This window comes from Callithrix jacchus, chromosome 6 (assembly GCF_049354715.1).
Source record: "Callithrix jacchus isolate 240 chromosome 6, calJac240_pri, whole genome shotgun sequence".
NCBI lineage: Eukaryota > Metazoa > Chordata > Mammalia > Primates > Cebidae > Callithrix > Callithrix jacchus.
Genome location: NC_133507.1, coordinates 162,357,936 through 162,379,715, shown reverse-complemented (window position 1 = coordinate 162,379,715; position 21,780 = coordinate 162,357,936). Strand labels below are relative to the sequence as shown.

At 46.8% G+C, this 21,780-nt stretch overlaps 2 protein-coding genes across 16 annotated transcripts in view; one reads left to right on the top strand and one right to left on the bottom strand.

Moving 5' to 3' along the window:
* The first annotated feature begins 1,150 nt into the window (after window positions 1-1,150).
* Window positions 1,151-9,269, top strand: MTERF4 (mitochondrial transcription termination factor 4). 3 transcript variants are annotated; one of them, XM_017973870.4, is made up of 5 exons: window positions 1,151-1,200; window positions 2,036-2,256; window positions 3,496-3,994; window positions 5,950-6,134; window positions 6,828-9,269. In XM_017973870.4, the coding sequence occupies exons 2-5, from the start codon at window positions 2,254-2,256 to the stop codon at window positions 7,221-7,223; spliced, it is 1,083 nt and encodes a 360-aa protein (XP_017829359.3). In that variant the 5' UTR covers window positions 1,151-1,200; window positions 2,036-2,253; the 3' UTR covers window positions 7,224-9,269. The 3 variants fall into 3 exon arrangements, with proteins under 3 accessions (XP_017829359.3, XP_008998054.3, XP_035162211.3); XM_008999806.5 differs by lacking the exon at window positions 2,036-2,256; XM_035306320.3 differs by lacking the exon at window positions 2,036-2,256 and having other exon boundaries at window positions 1,151-1,992.
* The window catches only part of SNED1 (sushi, nidogen and EGF like domains 1), a 107,149-nt gene continuing 93,002 nt past the window's right edge, over window positions 7,634-21,780 (bottom strand). For all 13 annotated transcript variants that reach the window (XM_035306310.3, XM_035306308.3, XM_035306315.3 and 10 more), the window contains 3 exons: window positions 15,964-16,047; window positions 15,034-15,071; window positions 7,634-11,306 (listed from right to left, as the gene is read on the bottom strand). In XM_035306310.3, the coding sequence (XP_035162201.1) occupies window positions 15,035-15,071; window positions 15,964-16,047 (121 nt within the window). In that variant the 3' untranslated portion in view covers window positions 7,634-11,306; window position 15,034. The remainder of the gene's footprint in view (window positions 11,307-15,033; window positions 15,072-15,963; window positions 16,048-21,780) is intronic.

The following is a 21,780-nucleotide window of genomic DNA, read 5'->3' as shown; positions in this document are numbered from 1 at the left end:
TTCTTTCCAGGGAGTTGGGCTGGCTCATGGGCATTTCTTAGGCTTTTGGTGTAGCAGAAAAACAATTTATTTGGAGATGCTGACAGGTTAGTTTTTGAGAAGAAAACTGCAGTATAAAAAACAACAAAAGGAACCAATTCATTTCCTTTTCTTTTTGAGACAAGGTCTTGCTCTGTTGCACAGGCTGGAGTGCAGTGGCACAATCACAGCTCACTGCAGCCTCAACCTCCTGGGTAAATGTGTATCTATGCAAGAATCAAATCCTTTATGTCAGTCCAGAATGCAGGAGCTAAAACAAGAAATGCTTATAAATTAAGGCTTTGGTGGCAGGATTTATGCAGCTGAGAAAGCACACCTTTTCTTTTGAAGGATGCATATGCTCTGTCCTCAAACAGGTCGAGAGAGGAAATTCAAGAATGGATACACATGAGGTTGAAACTTGACCGTATTTCATCCAAGCGGGAACCAGACCTCTAAGTTTGCAGGGCTCTTGCTTATACGGGGAAATGTGCCATAATTCCTGTCATTTTACTTGGGCCTTTTAAAATCGGCAAATTCTCATCTTCCCCTAGCCGAGGGTAAAAAAGAAAAACGGTAAAGGCGTTTTGTGCGTAGGTGGCCCCGGTGTTCTCGTCGCATACAGACTTCTGCACAACAAAATCCTAAACACGTCCACCGGGAACGGAATCCACTTTTCCCGCCTCGGGAAGGATTTCTGCGCTCTTGGGTGAAGTTCCTGAAGCAAGGAGACCGGCTCTCCCGGGAGCCTTCTGCCCGCTCCCCCATCCCGTGCTCCTGGGAGGAACTCTCGGGTCATCGGAAGCACGAGCGCCAGCCAGGGCGACCCCATTCGCTGACCCAGCCCAGAGCTCTGCGAAGCGGGAACGACCGGACGCCGAGCTCCCAGGGCCGAGGCCACGGCGAGGGGCGCCACTCCGGCCTCCCGGCTTTGCGGAGGGGCGGCCCCGGGACACCCGAGGGGGAAGCCTGAGCCCCGCGAGGCCATGAACGCGCAACACAGCTCCGGGCCGGAATCACGATCCACCGTCGCCGCGCTGGCGCTGGGAAGGGCGGCGGTGACGGACCGGGGGCCGGAAGTGACGGACCTGGGGCCGGAAGTGACGGACCGGGGAGAACCGCTGCTTCCGGCGCGGTAGCTGCTGCCGACTTCTCAGCGCCATGGCTGCGTTCAGCCGTCAGGTGAGGTTGCTCTGGGTGCGGGGGCTTCTCGGGGTCGCCGGCGGGCCGACAGGCAGCGACGCAGAAGATCCGCGGCCGCCGTGTGTTTCGTGCAGCCCTTCCGGGGCTCCGTGCACGCTGACCTGGTTTTGGCCTCCTGGACCCCTGGCTCTGCTCAATTATTGTGGGATATAAAGTAAAGTGGATTTTCTTCTTTGGAGACAGTTCTCGCTCTGTTGCCAGCGCCAGGCTGGAGGGCAGTGGCGCGAGCTCGGCTCACGGCAGCCTCCGTTTCCCGGGTTCAAGCTATTTCCCTGCTTCAGCCTCCCGAGTAACTGGGATTCCAGGCGCCCGCCGCCACGCCCGGCTAATTTTGTGTTTTTAGGAGAGACGGGGTTTCACCGTGTTGGCCAGGCTGCGCTCCAACTCCTGACCTCGTGTGATCTGTCCGCCTCGGCCTCTCAAAGTGCTGGGATTACAGGCGTGAGCCACCGCGCCCGGCCTGAGTTGACTCTTGAACAAGAGTTTGATTTTCACAAGGAAGAGAACATGTATTTACTGTTCATTCAGAGGAAGCGGAATTCGCATCAAGATCTTTAGGCTTGAGCACGGCGACTGCCCGGTGTTCCTGGCGGAGGGAGCAGCTGAACAGGGAGGCTGGAGAGCAGCCGGGGCTTGGACTTGGCAGGCTGGCCCTGGGACGACAGTCGGGGACGCTGGATGAGGGGTTGCTACCGATGTGAAGGTTTAGAGCAGGGTTTCCCAACCCCCGGTACCGGTGCGTGGCCTGTTAGGAGCCAGGCTGCTCAGCAGGTGAGCTGTGGGTGAGCCAGCCAAACTCCCTCTCTACTTACAGCCGCTGCCCTCTCTGGCCAAGCCGCCTGAGCTCCGCCTCCTGTCAGACGTTAAGATTCTCACTGCGGTGCAAACCCTATTGTGAACTGCGCCTTTGAGGGCTCTAGGTTGCGCGCTCCTTATGAGAATCTAATGCCCGATGATCTGTCACCCATCACCCCCAGATGGGACCTTCTAGTTGCAGGAAAACAAGCTCAGGGCTCCCAGTGATTCTACATTATGGTGAGTTGTGTAATTATTTCATTATATATTAGAATGTGAAAATAATGGAAATAAAGTACACAACAAATGTAATGTGCTTGAATTATCCCGAAACCCCTCACCAGTCTGTGGAAAATTGTCTTCAATGAAACCAGTCCCTGGTGCCGAAAAGTTTGAAGACTGCTGGCTTAGAGTGCTCGGACGATTTGTGCAGTTTGTTAAGCACCAGCCTGAACCACTGAGGATTTCTGAGGTCAACTGGAATTGTGTATGCAAGTTGATTAAATTACTGTGACCCTTCAACAACACAAGGCTTAGGGGCACCAGACTGCCCCCACACCAGTTAAAAATCCATGTATAACGCTGACTCCCCTAAAACTCAGCTACTTAGCGCCTACTTGTGACTGGAAGTCTTACCGACAAGATAAACAGTTAACACATATCTTGTATATATATTGCATTCTGTAAGTTAGAGAAAAGAAAATGTCATTAAGAAAATCATAAGGGTAAAACTCCATCTCTACAAAAAATACAAAAATCAGCAGGGTGTAGTGCTGTGTGCCTGTAGTCCCAGCTACTCAGCCTGGGGAGGTCAAGGCTGCAGTGAGCCATGATTGCACCACTGCACTCCAGCCTGGGCAACGGAGTGAGACCCCCCCCAACTCAAAAAGCAAAAGAAAAAGAACATCCTAAGAGAAAATGCATGTATTATTCATTTAGAGGAAGCAGATTCTCGTAAGGTCTTTAGACGGAAGAGGAGGTGGAGGAGACGTTGGTCTTGGTGTCTCAGGGGTGGCAGAGGTGTAAGAAAATCCACGTGTCAGTGGGTCTGAGCAGTTGAAACCCTCGCTTCAGCCTCCCGAGTAACTGGAATAAGGGCCAACCCTATCCCACAAGATTTTTCTTGTGGAATGAATTTAAGAATGTGAATCTGGAAAGTAGTCTGAGGTGAGACTTTTCTGGCAAACTTGACCAGTTTTTCTCTCTTCCTCCATGTCTCCGCTCCCGTCCTTAAAACTGCACAAGCTAACAATATTGCACCTGCTTGGCTCCCATCTCTACACCCTTGAAATACCCTGTTCTCTATATGCGAGCTTCCTTCTCTGTAGGCTTAAGTTCAGATATGATTTTGCAAATTGCTTATAAAAACGGTTATGTTTGTGTGGAATCAAGGTAGTAAATACTCTGGCTCAAAATCTTGTGGTGTCCATTGCACCGGAATAGTGAGGAATTAATTGTCTTTTGCGCTGTGTCTTACAGGTCCTTGACTGGCACCGCCTGATCCCCCTCACCTGGGCCTGTATCACTAGGCAGGTTCCTCATCTTGGAGAACAGAGAAGGACGACAGCTTCCTTGTTGCGCAAACTGACTACAGCCTCCAATGGAGGGTTCATTAAGGAGTCATCCTGTGTTAGATCCAGTAACTCTGTGCAGGAGCCAGAATGCAGGAAGAATCCTGTTCAGTGCCTCCTTAAGGAGCAGAGGACTCCTGTGGAACAGGGGTCCATGCTGCTGGAGAGAGTCATCGGTTCACTCCAGGACATGGGTTTCAGCAATGCCCATATTAATGAATTGCTCAGTGTACAGCCAGGTGCCAATCCTCAACAGTTGCTGGACACCATTTCAGAACTTATTCTCTTGGGTCTGAATCCAGAGCCTGTGTTTGTGGCCTTGAAGAAAAGTCCCCAGTTATTGAAACTGCCTATTAAGCAAATGAGGAAGCGCTCTAGTTACCTGCGAAAGCTTGGGCTTGGAGAAGGTACAAGAAGATGCAGATTTTGGCCGGGTGCAGTGGCTCATGCCTGTAATTCCACATCTTTGGGAGGCCGAGGCAGGCAAATCACTTGAGGTCAGGGGTTCAAGATCAGCCTGGCTAACATGGTGAAACCCTGTCTCTTACTAAAAGTACAAAAATTAGCTGGGTGTGGTGGCACGTGCCTGTAATTCCAGCCACTTGGGAGTCTGAGGCAGGAGAATCGCTTGAACCCAGGAGGTGGAGGTTGCAGTGAGCTAAGATGGCGCCACTGCACTCCAGCCTGGGTGACAAGAGAGACTGTCTTAAAAAAAAAAAAGCAGATTTTATATAGTGTGAGAGAAGCCAGAGCTGGGGAGAGAAGAGCCTTGGCGAGATGGATTAGGGGGATTTCTGAGGGTGTCAGTGTTCCTGGAAAGGAATGTGTAATTCAGCTTGGAGGAACAGGAGTGGCCTTCTGTGCAGAAGGCATTTCAAGAGGGAAGAAGGAAGAGTTAAGACTAGAAGAAAAAAATGGAGTGCCAGGACAGAGACTCGTGTCTGCCTTTTCCACCGTGGGCTCATTAGCACCTAGTGCAGTGACGGGCATACGGTATATGCTCAGTGGGTTGATGCTGATATGTGATGTTGATAAATGTGTGTACATAGAACATTTGATGTTTAAATCAACACGAAATGGTCTTGGTGCTTTGTCTCTGATATCAAACCAGCATCTCTTGTAAAGACTTAACTTCCAGCTGAGTGTTTTGATTTACTGTGGATTACGAGAGATCTTGCCAGGTTCCTGGGAAACTGGTGGAGTGGCCTTCCCTTCTGTCTATCCCCCACTCCTGCCCCTAGCATATTGACATCTCAGGGAGGCTCAAAGTTCCCTGGATCTCTTTAGAGGCCTTCTGGAGGAGCTGGGAGCTCATGAGGGTCTCAAGGACCCTTACCACTTTGACCAGAGGAGTTCCACTGTTCTTTATTTTTATTTTTGACTCTTCCTGGTAAGGTTTCTTTTGAGGCAGGGGTGGAAGGTGTAGGATCCACCATTTCACAGCATCTCTATAGGACTCCTTCTCTAGAAGATAAGGAAAAGGCAGCCTTGTATATTTTTCTTAACAGATTATCTCTTATAGTATAATCTAAAAGTCTAAACTTGATGCATTATGTGCAGTCATTATTAATTAGCAAACTCAGCACAGCCTGAGGAGATGAAGATAAAACCTAAACTCCTGAAATTCCTCACACATTAAGATAATCACTAACTCAATGTTAGGAAACTGTTAACAGTTTAGTTGACTTTAAGTTTCCAAGTACTGAATTTTGCTCAGCTATCCCTAGGAAGGCCTGGAATAGTCCCAGTTTACACCAGATAATGCAGTTTTAATAGGGCCTGATTCACTCAGAGTGCCCTGGCTTGGAGAAGATACATAGTAACCCTGGTAGCCAGGATGTCAGTGTTGGTGTGTGTTCTCAGGATTACTATTATTATTACTTTTATGATGACGGCGATGGGACTCCTGTTCATTGAGTTCAGCTGGAGAATGTTAGTTGTGAATGCTTCGGTGACTATTTTATTATAGAGGGAAGCACCAACTCAAAGCCCAAAATGGAGGAAACTACTCTCCATATTACTCTCTGATCTTTCCAGTAAATGCCTGGGAAATTCTTTTCCAAGTGAGGAGGGCAAGAGGAGACCCAAAATACAAAGTTGGCACCTTTCAGGTGGGAGGCCAGAATACAGCAGGAATGGAGGGGGGGAAGGCTGGTGAGTCTGAGGAGTGTCAGGGAGTCAGTGGGGACATGTATCATTTCCATGGTGCTTCTGGGAAGACATGTCTGAAATTGCCACTTGCTCTGTGGAGGGAGAGGATCCTTGTTTGTTTTTAAATGTGGACTTAAATCGGGTACACCTAGCTCCTTGGTTTCTGGAGTATCCTGAAATGATGTGCTTGCCTTTTTTGAATGTTCTGCAGGGAAATTAAAGAGGGTGCTTTCCTGTTGCCCTGAAATTTTCACCATGCCTCAGCAGGACATTGATGGCACTGTCAGGCTTCTCAAGGAGAAGTGCCTTTTCACGGTACAGCAAGTCACCAGGATTTTGCACAGCTGCCCCTTTGTTCTTCGAGAGGACCTGGGCCAATTGGAATATAAGTTTCAGGTGAGAATGACTCACAGGGTGATTACAGTGGTAATAGCAAGTTTTTCAGGTTTTTCAAATGTAGTAAGGGTCAGTTATATGGATAAGAAGCCTCAGACACCTCATATTTGAGTGGAGGAAGTGAAAGACTAGATTGTCTTTGCATACAGCAGCCAGAGAATTCGGTTCTGGTTCTTTAATATCTTTACTACAGATCAAACCTATTCTTCAACTTCTCCGCCATTAATAACGAATGATCCAGTCGTATTCTTAGAGTGGGGATTCTGAAATAGCTCATTTTAAAATAGCTGAAGCCTTCCTGTCCTCAGACTCTGTTTTGCATGTTGATTTTGAAAATGTAATTTTACCAGTTGTCCTGAGTTTTTAGTAATAATTATGGCAACTTAGGTCAAATTTCTAGATGTTTTCTGAATGTTTTGCCTATCCTTTCCATATTCATAGTTTTCCTTCCCTGTTTAAGAAGAAATAGAACTTCTCCCTCCTGCCCCTTTATTTTCTGCTACATGTTTCTCAATATGAATTTGAAACTGCCGGCTGTCATACAAACGTCAGTATTCTAGAGTGGGTATTCTGCAGTTGTCAATTAGACAATTCTTTTTGAATCCTTTGTACAACTTAAGTTTGTATGGTCTGTGGAATGACGGGTTTTAAGCCTCTGTATCTGGGACTCCTAAGTGTGTCTGTGTCTTCCAGTATGCGTATTTCAGGATGGGAATTTCGCATCCCGACATTGTAAAGAGCGAGTACCTGCAGTATCCACTAAACAAGATTAAGCAGAGGCACATTTACTTGGAGCGCCTGGGACGGTACCAAACCCCTGATAAGAAGGGGCAGACGCAGATCCTTAACCCGTTGGTCAAGAACATTCTCCGAGTTTCAGAAGCCGAGTTTTTGGCAAGGACAGCCTGTACTTCTGTTGAGGAATTTGAGGTTTTTAAGAAGCTCCTGGCTCGGGAGGAGGAGGAGTCTGAGAGCGGCACATCTGATGGCAAAAGGGCAAGTCTGGATGAGGAGGAGGACGACGGGGAGGAGGAGGACGAGGAAGAGGAGGATGACGATGATGAAGATGATGATGAGGAGCAGCTGTGATGGGAGGACTAAAGCAAAGGGCCCAGAGATACCAAGGAAGCTTTCCGTTCTCTTAGAGCTTTTGGGTCCTTTACTTGAATCTTCTCAAGTTATTTTTTACTCTAAAACTAGACTTTGATGAAAAAAATTATAAATCACCTGAGAGATCGATCAAACCAAACAGGAAACAGGAAATGCAAGTTTGACCTGTTGTCCGGTGTCTGGGGAGGGCCCTGTCCCATCCTAAATAACATACTTACTTTGAGCTATTCAAAGCAAGGGGACTCATCAACATTCTGTTTCATTGCTTTCTCTTTTGACTATGTTGGTGATAGTTCCATGACAGTTGGAAGATAGGGTTCCTTCTGCTGGTTCAGCAGTCACTTTATATTTCCTTCTAGTGATACAAATAAAATTATGAGAAGGCAGTGTGAGGTTTTAGTACATCATAGCACTTTATTTTATGAAAACATGTAGCAGGATTTCCACAAAAATATTTGTTTTTAATCCAAAAGTATATTGTTTCATAATGGCATTCAGCGTGCAGCAGAGTGAAAGGAAGTTGATCTGTGATGTGCTTGTTAATTTGCCCAGCGCCTCAAGGCCAGCAAAACACTGCGGCAGTTTTATCTTTGTGAATAAAAAAAAGGCCCTTCCCGTCCGGGGAAGCTGGCTTTTATGCCAGCCCTTGGCCAGTGGTCGGTCACCTCTGGGCCTGATGTCTCCGGCCCTGTAGTCTGCATTGCCACTGTGCTGGCCTGGAGAGTGCTGAGGCAGGTGGAGGCTGGGGAATGCTCCTGTACAGTCGCCTCCCCTGCCCGGGTTACAGATGGGCTTTGAGAACCAGAGAAGGGCAGGTGGGCTGAAGCCAGGGCCACAGGGAGCTCTCCATGACCCCTAAGGTGGGGGCTGTCACCTTAGGGAACTGAGAGTAAAGAACAGTCTGAAATGCTGGGAACAGAGAAGAGGAATTTGATCTAAGCCAGGGGTGGTCCCTGAGGTAGAGGCCTGTCTTTGATGGCATGAGGTCTAAGAGGGTCCTGGAGGACTGGTACACCCTAGAACATTCCAGGTAGCCCTTAGGAGAAACTGACAGGATTGTTGCAGAAAGCATTTTTGGTGATGGGAGCAAAATTCCAGTCTCCTTGGTAGCATTCTAGGATCTATTAGATTCTAGGATTCCAGTGGGTTAGATTCTAGGATCCAGGGATGCTGTAAAACACTACAGTGCTCAGGATGGCCCCACAAGAGAGAATGATCCAGCCCAAAAGGTCAGTGCTGAGCCTGAGAAACTCATCTAAGGCCTGGTCTAATAAAGTAATGTGACCGTTCACTCATGACAACTTCAGATTGTAAATGGACTTAGAATAGTTGTATTATTTTATTTAAAAGAGAAATAAATAGCTGGGTTTTCAGCAGGGCTCCTTTCCCCTATGCACGGGAATACCCTTGGTAGATGTGAGCTGCATGCTAGTGTGGGGATTCAGCACTGAAGTCTGGGTGCTTTTGTTTTCTCCAGCAGCCTCCTCTTGGAGCGTGACTGCAAAGAAAAAGACTTTTGTTTTGCAAAAGAGAAGCAGCTCAGTGATTCCCTCCACATTGCCAGGGTTGAGTCAGATGCAGTGGCAGTTGACTGCCAGTGGAAGGAGTTCCTGCTGAGGGGAGGTGCAGGTGAGCTGGCACTTCACTGGGGCCCTTGCCTGCTAGGTTCTCCACTGGAGGACAGTGGGCACAGCAGAGAGCCCCTTACCTGTACCTGGCAGCTCACATGCCGTGGGCAAAAGGGGGAGTTTGTCTTGCCTTGCTGGCCATAGGCAGAACTGGAAATGAACACATTTCACTGTGCCAGTGTTTTCGTTTTCTCTTCGGTTATGGCTTCCCAATGACTGCCACTTGTCCCGGAACCTGGGCTGTTGTTCTCGTGCCCAACGGGAGGACTAAGAATCCTCAATCCGCACTCGCTTAGATGATCAGTACATCCCAGTTTCATTAGCAAATGGGTAATTCAGCAACTCACGACTGCTGCTTTCATTTTGATACAAAAATAAACCTTTATGCTCCTGACAACTTTCTGATTCTACTCTTACTAATTTCCTTGGGTGGACTTTTGAGTATTTTCAAGGACGCCGTTAGAGTTTTTAAAAGAAGCCATGTGAGAAAAGCTGTGGTGGCCTCTTTGGAATGTTTCAGGAATCAACTCATTCCTGAGCACCAGGAAGTCTTCTCACTAGATAGTTAATGTGTAAAGCCTCCCCGTGGACGAGTCCTGTCAGCACAGCACCAAGCCTGGGACTCAGGAGCCAGTTCTCGTTGACACAGAGACTTCCAAGCTGACACTTGGAGCATATTAGCATTTGCTGTGTGGCTGAGGGGCTTGAGGTCCTAGTAGGGAGTAGAAAGATTCGCCTACATTTCCAGTGATAGCACTCGATCTTACATCTGCTAGGAATGCTGGAGCTTACATGGATGAACAGTGACGGGTCCCAGGCTGCAGGAAGTCAGCAGTACGTGTTTGTGTACGTGGTTTTCTCTCAGTTCACCCAGTGACCCTTCACTGAGCTGGAGACCCTGCATTGAGCTCTGCCTTCTGTTCTCAAGTGGGTCTGGAGACTGGGGAACATTTTGGGAGTACAGGTGAAACTTCTCGAATTGCCTGTTCCTTCTCTCTGAAAATGACAGACTGCAGAATACACAGACAGATGCACATGAAATTTTAATAAAGATAAAAAGCCTAAAATATACTCTAACTCTTAAAAAAACATGTTTATAAAAGACAAAAGGAAGGAGGCCCTCTTTGTGGCTGGAATGCTGGCTCTGAGCAGAGTCAGGGAGATGCGGCGGGGTGCTTGCTTTCCAGCTAGGTCAGCTCTCATGAGGCTCAACACGCGAGGAGGTGGCACTGGCCTCTTTGGTTGTAACGGACAGCTGCCTAGAAGCAGGGTGGGAAGCAGATGTGAGGTGATGCACTGTCCTGCTTGTGAAGATGGCGTGTCTAAGATCATGCTGACCGCCTGATAGCCTGACACAGCGTTTCTTGAGTCATGGACTGAAAGGAACTTGAACATTGTGCAGCCAGCCCAGGCGTCCATCCCTGTTGCGCTGAGACTTGTGAGGAGTCCTTGCTGCTGTGTGGCTGTGTGCCTCAGCTTTCCAAGCAGGGGGCTCGATAGCTTTTTTCCATGAAAACTCAGGGGTCTTTGATGCCTTTGTGACTTGTTATTCAGGAGATGGCTTCCACTGTTTAAGGCTGAAGCCGAGATGATCTCATAGAACAGGGTTCACCAAATATGGCCCATGGGCCAACCTGGCCACTGCCCGTTATTGTAAGTAGGCTTTTATTGGAACCCAGTCATTCAATTACATGCCTGTGGCTGTGTCTGTGCTACTGTAGCCACAGGGACCTTTGGTCTGCAAAGCTGAAAATATTTACTGTCTGACCCTTTACAGAGAAAGGCTGCCAGCTCCACTGTAGATGAAAAGTGTCTGAACTCCTTATGTTAACATTTCCTCTACTAGTCCATACAATGGCTCCTCACCCTGCAGGAGCGTCAGAAACACGCCGAAGGAGCAGAGCAGGGTGGCTATGTCTGCACCTCAGCTTTCCGTCCAGCACCGCCTGGTCTCTGCTTTTTGGCCCCTGCCCTGTCTGTTTTGGAAGCAGTCCAACATGATTCCTTCTCAATTTGTTAGGCCTCAAAGGCAGAATTCTTTCTCTGGCTTTGGAGTCAAAGAACAGGTTTCTGAGTACTGCAGAGTGTGGTCTACAGCCTTGCTGATCCGGGGTAATGGTGGCTGTCATCTCATCTGCAGAGGCATGGACCACACCTTCAGGAACTGCAGCCTGGGTGACAGCACAGGCTGCTGAAATGCTTCGCAGGACTCATAGGTGGCTGGTGCCAGAGCCGGGTCTCAGGGCGGGCTGGTGCGTGCACAGTCCTGGCCATGTGTCTTCTAGAGGCCTGAGGAGAACGGTCACAGAGGGGACTGACTCCAGCTAGGACCTTTTCTCTCAGGGTGTCCTTTTTCATCCAGTTTTGAGACCTCATCTTCCTGGGTTTTAGAAACTTTTGAGGTTGGTGGAGTGTAACAAGAACGTCTTAAATCCTTTGAAGAAAAAAGAAAGTGAAGCATGAGAATGGCAGGCATTCCCACTCCTCGTGAAACCAGCTGCTTCCCTTTTCTCTTAGTGGTACTTATGTTCTTATGGCACCAGGGTCTAACAAGGCAGTGCACGGCGGGGGCAGTTCCCATCTTTAGCAACACGTGGGCTCAGCATTACAACTTTTAAATGTGAAATCAACAGGCTATTCCTCTTCCCTGCCTTCCTCCTTCCGGTAACGACTGTGGGTCTGTTCTCTAAGGGTATGGCTGTGTTAGGTTGCTCTGTGTTGAAATAAATTCTCGTGTTGTTCTTGGGTAGGTGTCTGGGTGAGTGTATTTCTGTTTCCTGCTTGTGTGTTTACTTCATTGTTTCAAGACCAGTTGTTCTATAAGCCAGTTTGATAATTAGTTGGGGGGCTTCGGATTTGTTTTTATAGAAGTGGATGTGCTAGGAAAAGTTAAAATGATATATTGGCTGGGTGTGGTGGCTCATGCCTGTAATGCCAGCCCTTTGAGAGGCCAAGGTGGGTGGATCACCTGAGGTCAGGAGTTTGAGACCAGCCTGCCCAACATGGTGAAACCCCATCTCTATTAAAAAATAAGTAAAATGATACATTAATATTTCAGGTGACTTACCACAATATAAATATCTCAAACCCAAATTATGTTGGATTTGTAATCCTAGCACAGTCAGGCACTGCATGATGAAGGACCGTGGGCATGACAGTTGTCTCATGAAATTACAGTGAAGCTGAGCTCAGCCATGACTTTTTCTTTTTTTGAGACAGAGTCTCTCTCAGTTGCCCAGGCTGTAGCATAGTGGTGCGATCTCAGCTCACTGCAACCTCTGCCTTCTGGGTTCAAACGATTCTCCTGCGTCAGCCTCTTGAGTAGCTGGGACTACAGGCGCTTGCCACCACAACGGGCTAATTTTTGTATTTTTAGTAGAGACAGGGTTTTGCTATGTTGGCCACGCTGGTCTCCAACTCCTGACCTCAAGTGATCTGCTGGCCGCGGCCTCCCGAAGTGCCAGGAGAATTCCGTGTGTTTGTGGTGATGCTGCTGTATACAGACCTACTGCACCGCCCGGTGAATAAAAGTCTAGCGCATACGATCATGCACAGTGTATACCACTTGACCGTGATCACGTGACACCACTGCTTTGTGTGTTGCCCGTACTCTTCATTATTTAGAGTGTACTCCTTCCAGTAGAAAACAAAGTCAGCTGTAAAACGGCCTCAGGCAGGTCTTTCAGGAGGTGTCCAGCGGCTTCATGTGTGCTACTGGGACAAGATGTGGAGGTGGAAGAGAGTGAAATGAATGATCCTGGTCCTGTGTAGACCTAGGCTAATGTGTGTGTGTGTCTGTTTTTAACAAGTTAAAAAAGTAAAAAAAAAACAGTTTTAAAAACAGAAAAAAGCACTGCGAATAAGGAGAGAAAGAGCCGGGACTGCTGGCTCACGCCTGTAATCCCAGTACTTTGTGAGGCTGAAGTGGGTGTATCACGAGGTCAGGATATCGAGACCATCCTAACTCTAAAAACCCCAACTCTACTAAAAATACAAAAAATTCGCCAGGCGTAGTGATACGTGCTTGTAGACCCAGCTACTTGGAGGCCGAGGCAGGAGAACTGCTTAAACCCAGGAGGTGGAGGTTGCAGTGAGCCGAGATTGCACCACTGCACTCCAGCCTGGGTGACAAGAGCAAGACTGAGTCTCAAAAAAAAAGGATGGAAAGAAAACAATTTTGAACATCTGTACAGTTGTTATTTTAAGTGGTTATTACAAAGAGTTATAATAAGCAAAAAATTAAAAATGTATAAAGTAAAAAAGTTACAGTAAGCTAAGGTTAACTGATTGTTGAAGGACTAATGTCTTACTGTGCAACTTCCAGCCCTGCCCACTCGTTATGTGAAGTGCCCTGCACAGGTGTACCCTTTTTATCTTTTATACCATATCCCTCCTGTAGCTTTTCTGTTTAGATGTGTTTTGGATACACACAGCGCTGTTACAACTGCCCGCAGTATTCAGTAACACGCTGTGCTGTGCAGCCCAGGAGCACAGGCGCTGCCAAATGGCCTAGTGTGCAGGACGCGGTGCCATCTCAGCGTGTTCTCAGTATGTGCTCATCGCCTCACAAAGCATTTCTCAGAATGCATCTCCATTGCTAAGCAACACTGGACTGCGGTAAATTACCCACAAGCCTGGAGTGTGTTTAGTGCGTGTCTCTGGAGCGTGAGGTGGGAGGGGAAGCAGATCTGCCAGCTGCTCTCTTCTGGAGACTTTCCACATCTGAAATGGCAGGCGCATGCAGTCTGTCACGGCCAACTCAGAGCTCAAGTTCCGGTCATTGGCAAAGCTCTGGCCCAGGCCCTTCCCCTCAGGTGCTGTGGACGCTCTTCCTTTGGTGTGAGCCTATACCTGAAAGCTCTTTTGCTTCTGTTTGTCTGTATTTTTTTTAGAATATAACAAAACATAGACCTGTTCGAAGTGCCTTGTTACCCAAGGGTGCCTCACTCTCATCTGTACCACCAGGAAGATGAACTGTGAAGGCTCATTTAAGGGGCAGGAGTAGTAAAGCTGTCCTAGCCCAGCCAGAAATTCATCCTTGATGCTCAGTGACATGTTGACAAGAAATTATAGTCAGTAGGAAACTGATTACAGGTTGTAGATGGGTTTTATGGTACATCCCAGTCTTTTGCAAACTATTGTGAAGAATCCCAGTGCTCTTTAAGATTCAGCAGTAGGGCGGTGGGGGCAGGATGTGGGTCTGGTTGCCAAGAGTTTGAAAATGCTAGCTTAAACAAATAGAAAGCTTTTTCATTTCAGGATTTATGAATGTCTGAGTCCACTGTCCATTATGAGTCTCCTAGTGAGAGACAGTCTTTGACACTTTCTAGTATTAAGTGATCAAGGCCCTGCCGTATGTTTAGTTCTGATAGAAGGCCATTCACAAGCTCTGGGCAGCACTCCCTTAGATCTCTCCTGGAACCTCCGAACTCCTCAGCAGCCCAGGCCCTCCCACTGCCTACACCCCTCCTCCCAGGTGCCAGGTGGTCTTCCAGCCTCTCTAAGTGCCCACCCTCCTGCCTCTTCCTCCCACTGCAGCTGATCTAGTGGGGTTTGCCCCTACCCACAGAGAGCTGCATTTCCACCTGAAGATGTATTTGTCAGTGGCTAGACCAGGTTCACGTCTGTTTCCCCTTGGGGAATTCTGAAACCTTCCTGGCCCAGGAGTCTGTAACACAGCAGCACATGGCTGAGCTTCCTGTAGCAGCACTTACTAAGTAGGCAGCAGTACTCTGAGAGCCCAGGGTGCTTAGTAAGTAGGCAGCAGCACCCCGAGAGCCCAGGGTGCTTACTAAGTGGGCAGCGGCACCCCGAGAGCCCAGGGTGTTTACTAAGTAGGCAGCGGCACCCCGAGAGCCCAGGGTGCTTACTAAGTAGGCAGCGGCACCCCGAGAGCCCAGGGTGCTTACTAAGTAGGCAGCATCACCCCGAGAGCCCAGGGTGCTTAGTAAGTAGGCAGCGGCACCCCGAGAGCCCAGGGTGCTTAGTAAGTAGGCAGCGGCACCCCGAGAGACCAGGGTGCTTACTAAGTAGGCAGCATCACCCCGAGAGCCCAGGGTGCTTAGTAAGTAGGCAGCGGCACCCCGAGAGCCCAGGGCTGGGCAGACACCCCCACTTCCCAGCAGCTCTGTGGTAGTGGTGCAGGAGCAGCAGGGGCGTACCTTAAGATTTCTCCAGTGTCTGACTCTTACTTTGTTTCCTGAAATAGAGAAAAGTCGTTTAATGACAGAGACTGTGTACCTTGAATCCTCCAGCTACCTCAGCCCAGGATGCCTGCTGAAATCCTGCCTTTAGCTCACGTACGTTTCAGGGTGAGGGACACCATTAGTCCAGACACTGATGTGGAGATTGGCATTTCAGTTTGCGTACCCACCTGGCTTGAGACAGTAGCTTTGGAATGAGAAGGCTAGAAACCTAACTGGATGTGAGTCAGAAAGAGAAGGAAAGACGTGGGAGAAAGCAAGCAAAAGCTACCCTAGGGAAGAGCTGGGTGACACGTGCAGGCCGGGCAGCACAGCTGGTGAGCTGCAGGCTTCGGCCTTGTCCTGACACTGGTAGTGCAAAACACGTGTGTGTGGCTACTGTGGGTCTGTGCGGATGATGACAGGTTTCAACTCTGATTCTGAAAGATACAATGTTCTCAGGCACTTCTTTCAGTAAACCCCAGACAGGAGTAATTAACTACCTTGAACCCTTTGGGGAGAAGAACCTGGATGGGTGTGAGTGAATTAAAAGTAAACAGCGATGCACTATATTGGCCATTAAATACTCGGGCTGTCAATAACACGCTGTGCTTCCCAACTGTAGCACCACGTTCTGTGTGAATATGTATCACCAGGTGCCCACCCAGTACCCAGCATGTGGCCTCCCCTGAGCACCCAGCATGCGTGGCTGTGCCCCTCTGTACTCTCACATGCACATATATGGACATAAGTTTCATAGCAGAACATGGCTTCCCAAGGGCTGCCTATCTGGGAAGTAGCCCGCTTGGCTCAGCCCGCAGGCCTGCAGCAGCCACAGCACCTGCCACCCCTGCCCATCACCCTGTGAGCCACATGCAGGGCACAGCATGGCCTGCTTCCCAGAGGCACCTGTTTGGGGCTTTCTTGCTGCTCGTGCTTTCACAGCTCTCTTTGAAGCAGATGTCTTGGTGAACTCTGTAGACTCTTTTATACCTGTTGTCACAAGAAAGCTTTGTAAAACCAGACAGTGAAGCAAAATGCCCCCCAACTGCTTAACCCAGGCTTTGTGAACCCACAGGTAGACAGGAAGCTGTTGGAGGGAAAAGCTGTGATTTTAATGAAACGTTACCTCCCACTGATGTATTAAAATGTCTAACATAAAGATCATGTGATTTGTAACAGATGTACTGAGGCACGGTAGTATACATAAAATAAACGCATGTTAATGTGCATGCTGATGAGCACTGACAAAGCACGTGGCACTAAAAGACAAAATGTGAAATTTCTAAAACACGTCCATGCTAGAGGCAGGCCACTTGGCCTGAGGCCTTGGGAAGGTATGACCTCACTTTGCTGTTTTTCTAGGTATTTCACAGAGAAGTTTGAGAAGTGTTAGGGATTCAGGATTCAGGTGTAGGCATTACAGAACATGAGACCTGATTTCATGTCCTGCCTCTTCCATTTATTAATCAGGCTACTTTGAGCAAGTTTCTTGAAGTTTGAAGCCTCAGTTGCACATAAGATGGGACTTACTCAGACCATCTCTCTACAGGTTTGTAGATAATAATGGATGGAAAAGTATTCTGTCTTTGGTTAAAGTTCTCAAATGGCAGAGCTACCCAAGGAGTTCAGTGAGCAAAGCTCCAACTCATATGTGAAGTCTCACAGAACCTTTGGAATTTAAAACCGGTGGCAAGACTTCCATTTCTGGACAAGAAAGAGTAACAGAATTGGGAATTAACCTCCCAATGTGAACAAGTAGAGAAGTGGACAAAATACGTAAGTAACTATATGTCAAATGTTAGAGAACAGACAATGTAAAGTGTCATCCCTGAGAAATATAGTAACTGTGTGTCAGATGTTAGAGAACAGACAACGTGAGACTGTCATCCCTGAGAAATACAGTAAGTAACTGTGTGTCAGGTGTTAGAGAACAGACAACGTGAGACTGTCATCCCTGAGAAATACAGTAAGTAACTGTGTGTCAGATGTTAGAGAACAGACAACGTGAGACTGTCATCCCTGAGAAATACAGTAACTGTGTGTCAGATGTTAGAGAACAGACAATGTGAGACTGTCATCCCTGAGAAATACAGTAACTGTGAGTCAGATGTTAGAGAACAGACGTGAGACTGTCATCCCTGAGAAATACAGTAACTGTGTGTCAGATGTTAGAGAACAGACAATGTGAGACTGTCATCCCTGAGAAATACAGTAACTGTGTGTCAGATGTTAGAGAACAGACAATGTGAGACTGTCATCCCTGAGAAATACAGTAACTGTGTGTCAGATGTTAGAGAACAGACAACGTGAGACTGTCATCCCTGAGAAATACAGTAACTGTGTGTCAGATGTTAGAAAACAGACAATGTGAGACTGTCATCCCTGAGAAATACAGTAAGTAACTGTGTGTCAGATGTTAGAGAACAGACGACGTACGACTGTCATCCCTGAGAAATATAGTAACTGTGTGTCAGATGTTAGAGAACAGACGACGTACGACTGTCATCCCTGAGAAATACAGTAACTGTGTGTCAGGTGTTAGAGAACACACAACGTGAGACTGTCATCCCTGAGAAATACAGTAACTGTGTGTCAGATGTTAGAGAACAGACAACGTGAGACTGTCATCCCTGAGAAATACAGTAACTGTGTGTCAGGTGTTACAGAACAGACAACGTGAGACTGTCATCCCTGAGAAATACAGTAACTGTGTGTCAGATGTTAGAGAACAGACAACGTGAGACTGTCATCCCTGAGAAATACAGTAACTGTGTGTCAGATGTTAGAGAACAGACAACGTGAGACTGTCATCCCTGAGAAATACAGTAACTGTGTGTCAGATGTCAGAGAACAGACGACGTACGACTGTCATCCCTGAGAAATACAGTAACTGTGTGTCAGGTGTTAGAGAACAGACGACGTGAGACTGTCATCCCTGAGAAATACAGTAACTGTGTGTCAGGTGTTAGAGAACAGACAACGTGAGACTGTCATCCCTGAGAAATACAGTAACTGTGAGTCAGATGTTAGAGAACAGACAACGTGAGACTGTCATCCCTGAGAAATACAGTAACTGTGTGTCAGATGTTAGAGAACAGACAATGTGAGACTGTCATCCCTGAGAAATACAGTAACTGTGTGTCAGATGTTAGAGAACAGACAATGTGAGACTGTCATCCCTGAGAAATACAGTAACTGTGTGTCAGATGTTAGAGAACAGACAACGTGAGACTGTCATCCCTGAGAAATACAGTAACTGTGTGTCAGATGTTAGAAAACAGACAACGTGAGACTGTCATCCCTGAGAAATACAGTAAGTAACTGTGTGTCAGATGCTAGAGAACAGACGACGTACGACTGTCATCCCTGAGAAATATAGTAACTGTGTGTCAGATGTTAGAGAAGAGACGACGTACGACTGTCATCCCTGAGAAATACAGTAACTGTGTGTCAGGTGTTAGAGAACACACAACGTGAGACTGTCATCCCTGAGAAATACAGTAACTGTGTGTCAGATGTTAGAGAACAGACAACGTGAGACTGTCATCCCTGAGAAATACAGTAACTGTGTGTCAGGTGTTACAGAACAGACAACGTGAGACTGTCATCCCTGAGAAATACAGTAACTGTGTGTCAGATGTTAGAGAACAGACAACGTGAGACTGTCATCCCTGAGAAATACAGTAACTGTGTGTCAGATGTTAGAGAACAGACAACGTGAGACTGTCATCCCTGAGAAATACAGTAACTGTGTGTCAGATGTCAGAACAGACGACGTACGACTGTCATCCCTGAGAAATACAGTAACTGTGTGTCAGGTGTTAGAGAACAGACAATGTGAGACTGTCATCCCTGAGAAATACAGTAACTGTGTGTCAGATGTTACAGAACAGACAACGTGAGACTGTCATCCCTGAGAAATACAGTAACTGTGTGTCAGATGTTAGAGAACAGACAACGTGAGACTGTCATCCCTGAGAAATACAGTAACTGTGTGTCAGATGTTAGAGAACAGACAACGTGAGACTGTCATCCCTGAGAAATACAGTAACTGTGTGTCAGGTGTTAGAGAACAGACAACGTGAGACTGTCATCCCTGAGAAATACAGTAACTATGTGTCAGATGTTAGAGAACAGACAACGTGAGACTGTCATCCCTGAGAAATACAGTAACTGTGTGTCAGGTGTTACAGAACAGACAACGTGAGACTGTCATCCCTGAGAAATACAGTAACTGTGTGTCAGATGTTAGAGAACAGACAACGTGAGACTGTCATCCCTGAGAAATACAGTAACTGTGTGTCAGATGTTAGAGAACAGACAACGTGAGACTGTCATCCCTGAGAAATACAGTAACTGTGTGTCAGATGTTAGAGAAAAGACAATGTGAGACTGTCATCCTTGAGAAATACAGTAAGTAACTGTGTGTCAGATGTTAGAGAACAGACAATGTGAGACTGTCATCCCTGAGAAATACAGTAACTGTGTGTCAGATGTTAGAGAACAGACAATGTGAGACTGTCATCCCTGAGAAATACAGTAACTGTGTGTCAGGTGTTAGAGAACAGACAACGTGAGACTGTCATCCCTGAGAAATATAGTAACTGTGTGTCAGATGTTAGAGAACAGACAATGTGAGACTGTCATCCCTGAGAAATACAGTAAGTAACTGTGTGTCAGATGTTGGAGAACAGACAACGTACGACTGTCATCCCTGAGAAATACAGTAAGTAACTGTGTGTCAGATGTTAGAGAACAGACAATGTAAAGTGTCATCCCTGAGAAATACAGTAACTGTGTGTCAGATGTTAGGGAACAGACAACGTGAGATTGTCATCCCTGAGAAATACAGTAACTGTGTGTCAGATGTTAGAGAACAGACAATGTGAGACTGTCATCCCTGAGAAATACAGTAAGTAACTGTGTGTCAGGTGTTAGAGAACAGACAACGTGAGACTGTCATCCCTGAGAAATACAGTAAGTAACTGTGTGTCAGGTGTTAGAGAACAGACAACGTGAGACTGTCATCCCTGAGAAATACAGTAACTGTGAGTCAGATGTTAGAGAACAGACAATGTAAAGTGTCATCCCTGAGAAATATAGTAACTGTGTGTCAGATATTAGAGCACAGACAACGTGAGACTGTCATCCCTGAGAAATACAGTAACTGTGTGTCAGATGTTAGAGAACAGACAATGTGAGACTGTCATCCCTGAGAAATACAGTAACTGTGTGTCAGATGTTAGAGAACAGACAATGTAAAGTGTCATCCGTGAGAAATATAGTAACTGTGTGTCAGATATTAGAGCACAGACAACGTGAGACTGTCATCCCTGAGAAATACAGTAACTGTGTGTTAGATGTTAGAGAACAGACAATGTGAGACTGTCATCCCTGAGAAATACAGTAACTGTGTGTCAGGTGTTAGAGAACAGACAACGTGAGACTGTCATCCCTGAGAAATAAAGTAACTGTGTGTCAGATGTTAGAGAACAGACAACGTGAGACTGTCATCCCTGAGAAATACAGTAACTGTGTGTCAGATGTTAGAGAACAGACAATGTGAGACTGTCATCCCTGAGAAATACAGTAACTGTGTGTCAGATGTTAGAGAACAGACAACGTGAGACTGTCATCCCTGAGAAATATAGTAACTGTGTGTCAGATGTTAGAGAACAGACAATGTGAGACTGTCATCCCTGAGAAATACAGTAACTGTGTGTCAGGTGTTAGAGAACAGACAACGTGAGACTGTCATCCCTGAGAAATACAGTAACTGTGTGTCAGATGTTAGAGAACAGACAACGTGAGACTGTCATCCCTGAGAAATACAGTAACTGTGTGTCAGATGTTAGAGAACAGACAACGTGAGACTGTCATCCCTGAGAAATACAGTAACTGTGTGTCAGGTGTTAGAGAACAGACAACGTGAGACTGTCATCCCTGAGAAATACAGTAACTGTGTGTCAGATGTTAGAGAACAGACAATGTGAGACTGTCATCCCTGAGAAATACAGTAACTGTGTGTCAGGTGTTAGAGAACAGACAACGTGAGACTGTCATCCCTGAGAAATATAGTAACTGTGTGTCAGATGTTAGAGAACAGACAACGTGAGACTGTCATCCCTGAGAAATACAGTAACTGTGTGTCAGATGTTAGAGAACAGACAACGTGAGACTGTCATCCCTGAGAAATACAGTAACTGTGTGTCAGATGTTAGAGCACAGACAATGTGAGACTGTCATCCCTGAGAAATACAGTAACTGTGTGTCAGATGTTAGAGAACAGACAATGTGAGACTGTCATCCCTGAGAAATACAGTAAGTAACTGTGTGTTAGATGTTAGAGAACAGACAACGTACGACTGTCATCCCTGAGAAATACAGTAAGTAACTGTGTGTCAGATGTTAGAGAACAGACAATGTAAAGTGTCATCCCTGAGAAATACAGTAACTGTGTGTCAGATGTTAGAGAACAGACAACGTGAGACTGTCATCCCTGAGAAATACAGTAACTGTGTGTCAGATGTTAGAGAACAGACAATGTGAGACTGTCATCCCTGAGAAATACAGTAAGTAACTGTGTGTCAGGTGTTAGAGAACAGACAACGTGAGACTGTCATCCCTGAGAAATACAGTAAGTAACTGTGTGTCAGATGTTAGAGAACAGACAACGTGAGACTGTCATCCCTGAGAAATACAGTAAGTAACTGTGTGTCAGGT

What these genes read in the sequence shown, in the direction of transcription:
- MTERF4 (XM_035306320.3), top strand. Translation starts at nt 1,900, where the DNA reads ATGAGGGGTTGCTACCGATGTGAAGGTTTAGAGCAGGGTTTCCCAACC. An exon ending in GGAGCCAGGCTGCTCAGCAG is followed by an intron (nt 1,993 to 3,495) that starts GTGAGCTGTGGG and finishes TGTGTCTTACAG; the next exon opens with GTCCTTGACTGGCACCGCCT. An exon ending in AATTGGAATATAAGTTTCAG is followed by an intron (nt 6,135 to 6,827) that starts GTGAGAATGACT and finishes TGTGTCTTCCAG; the next exon opens with TATGCGTATTTCAGGATGGG.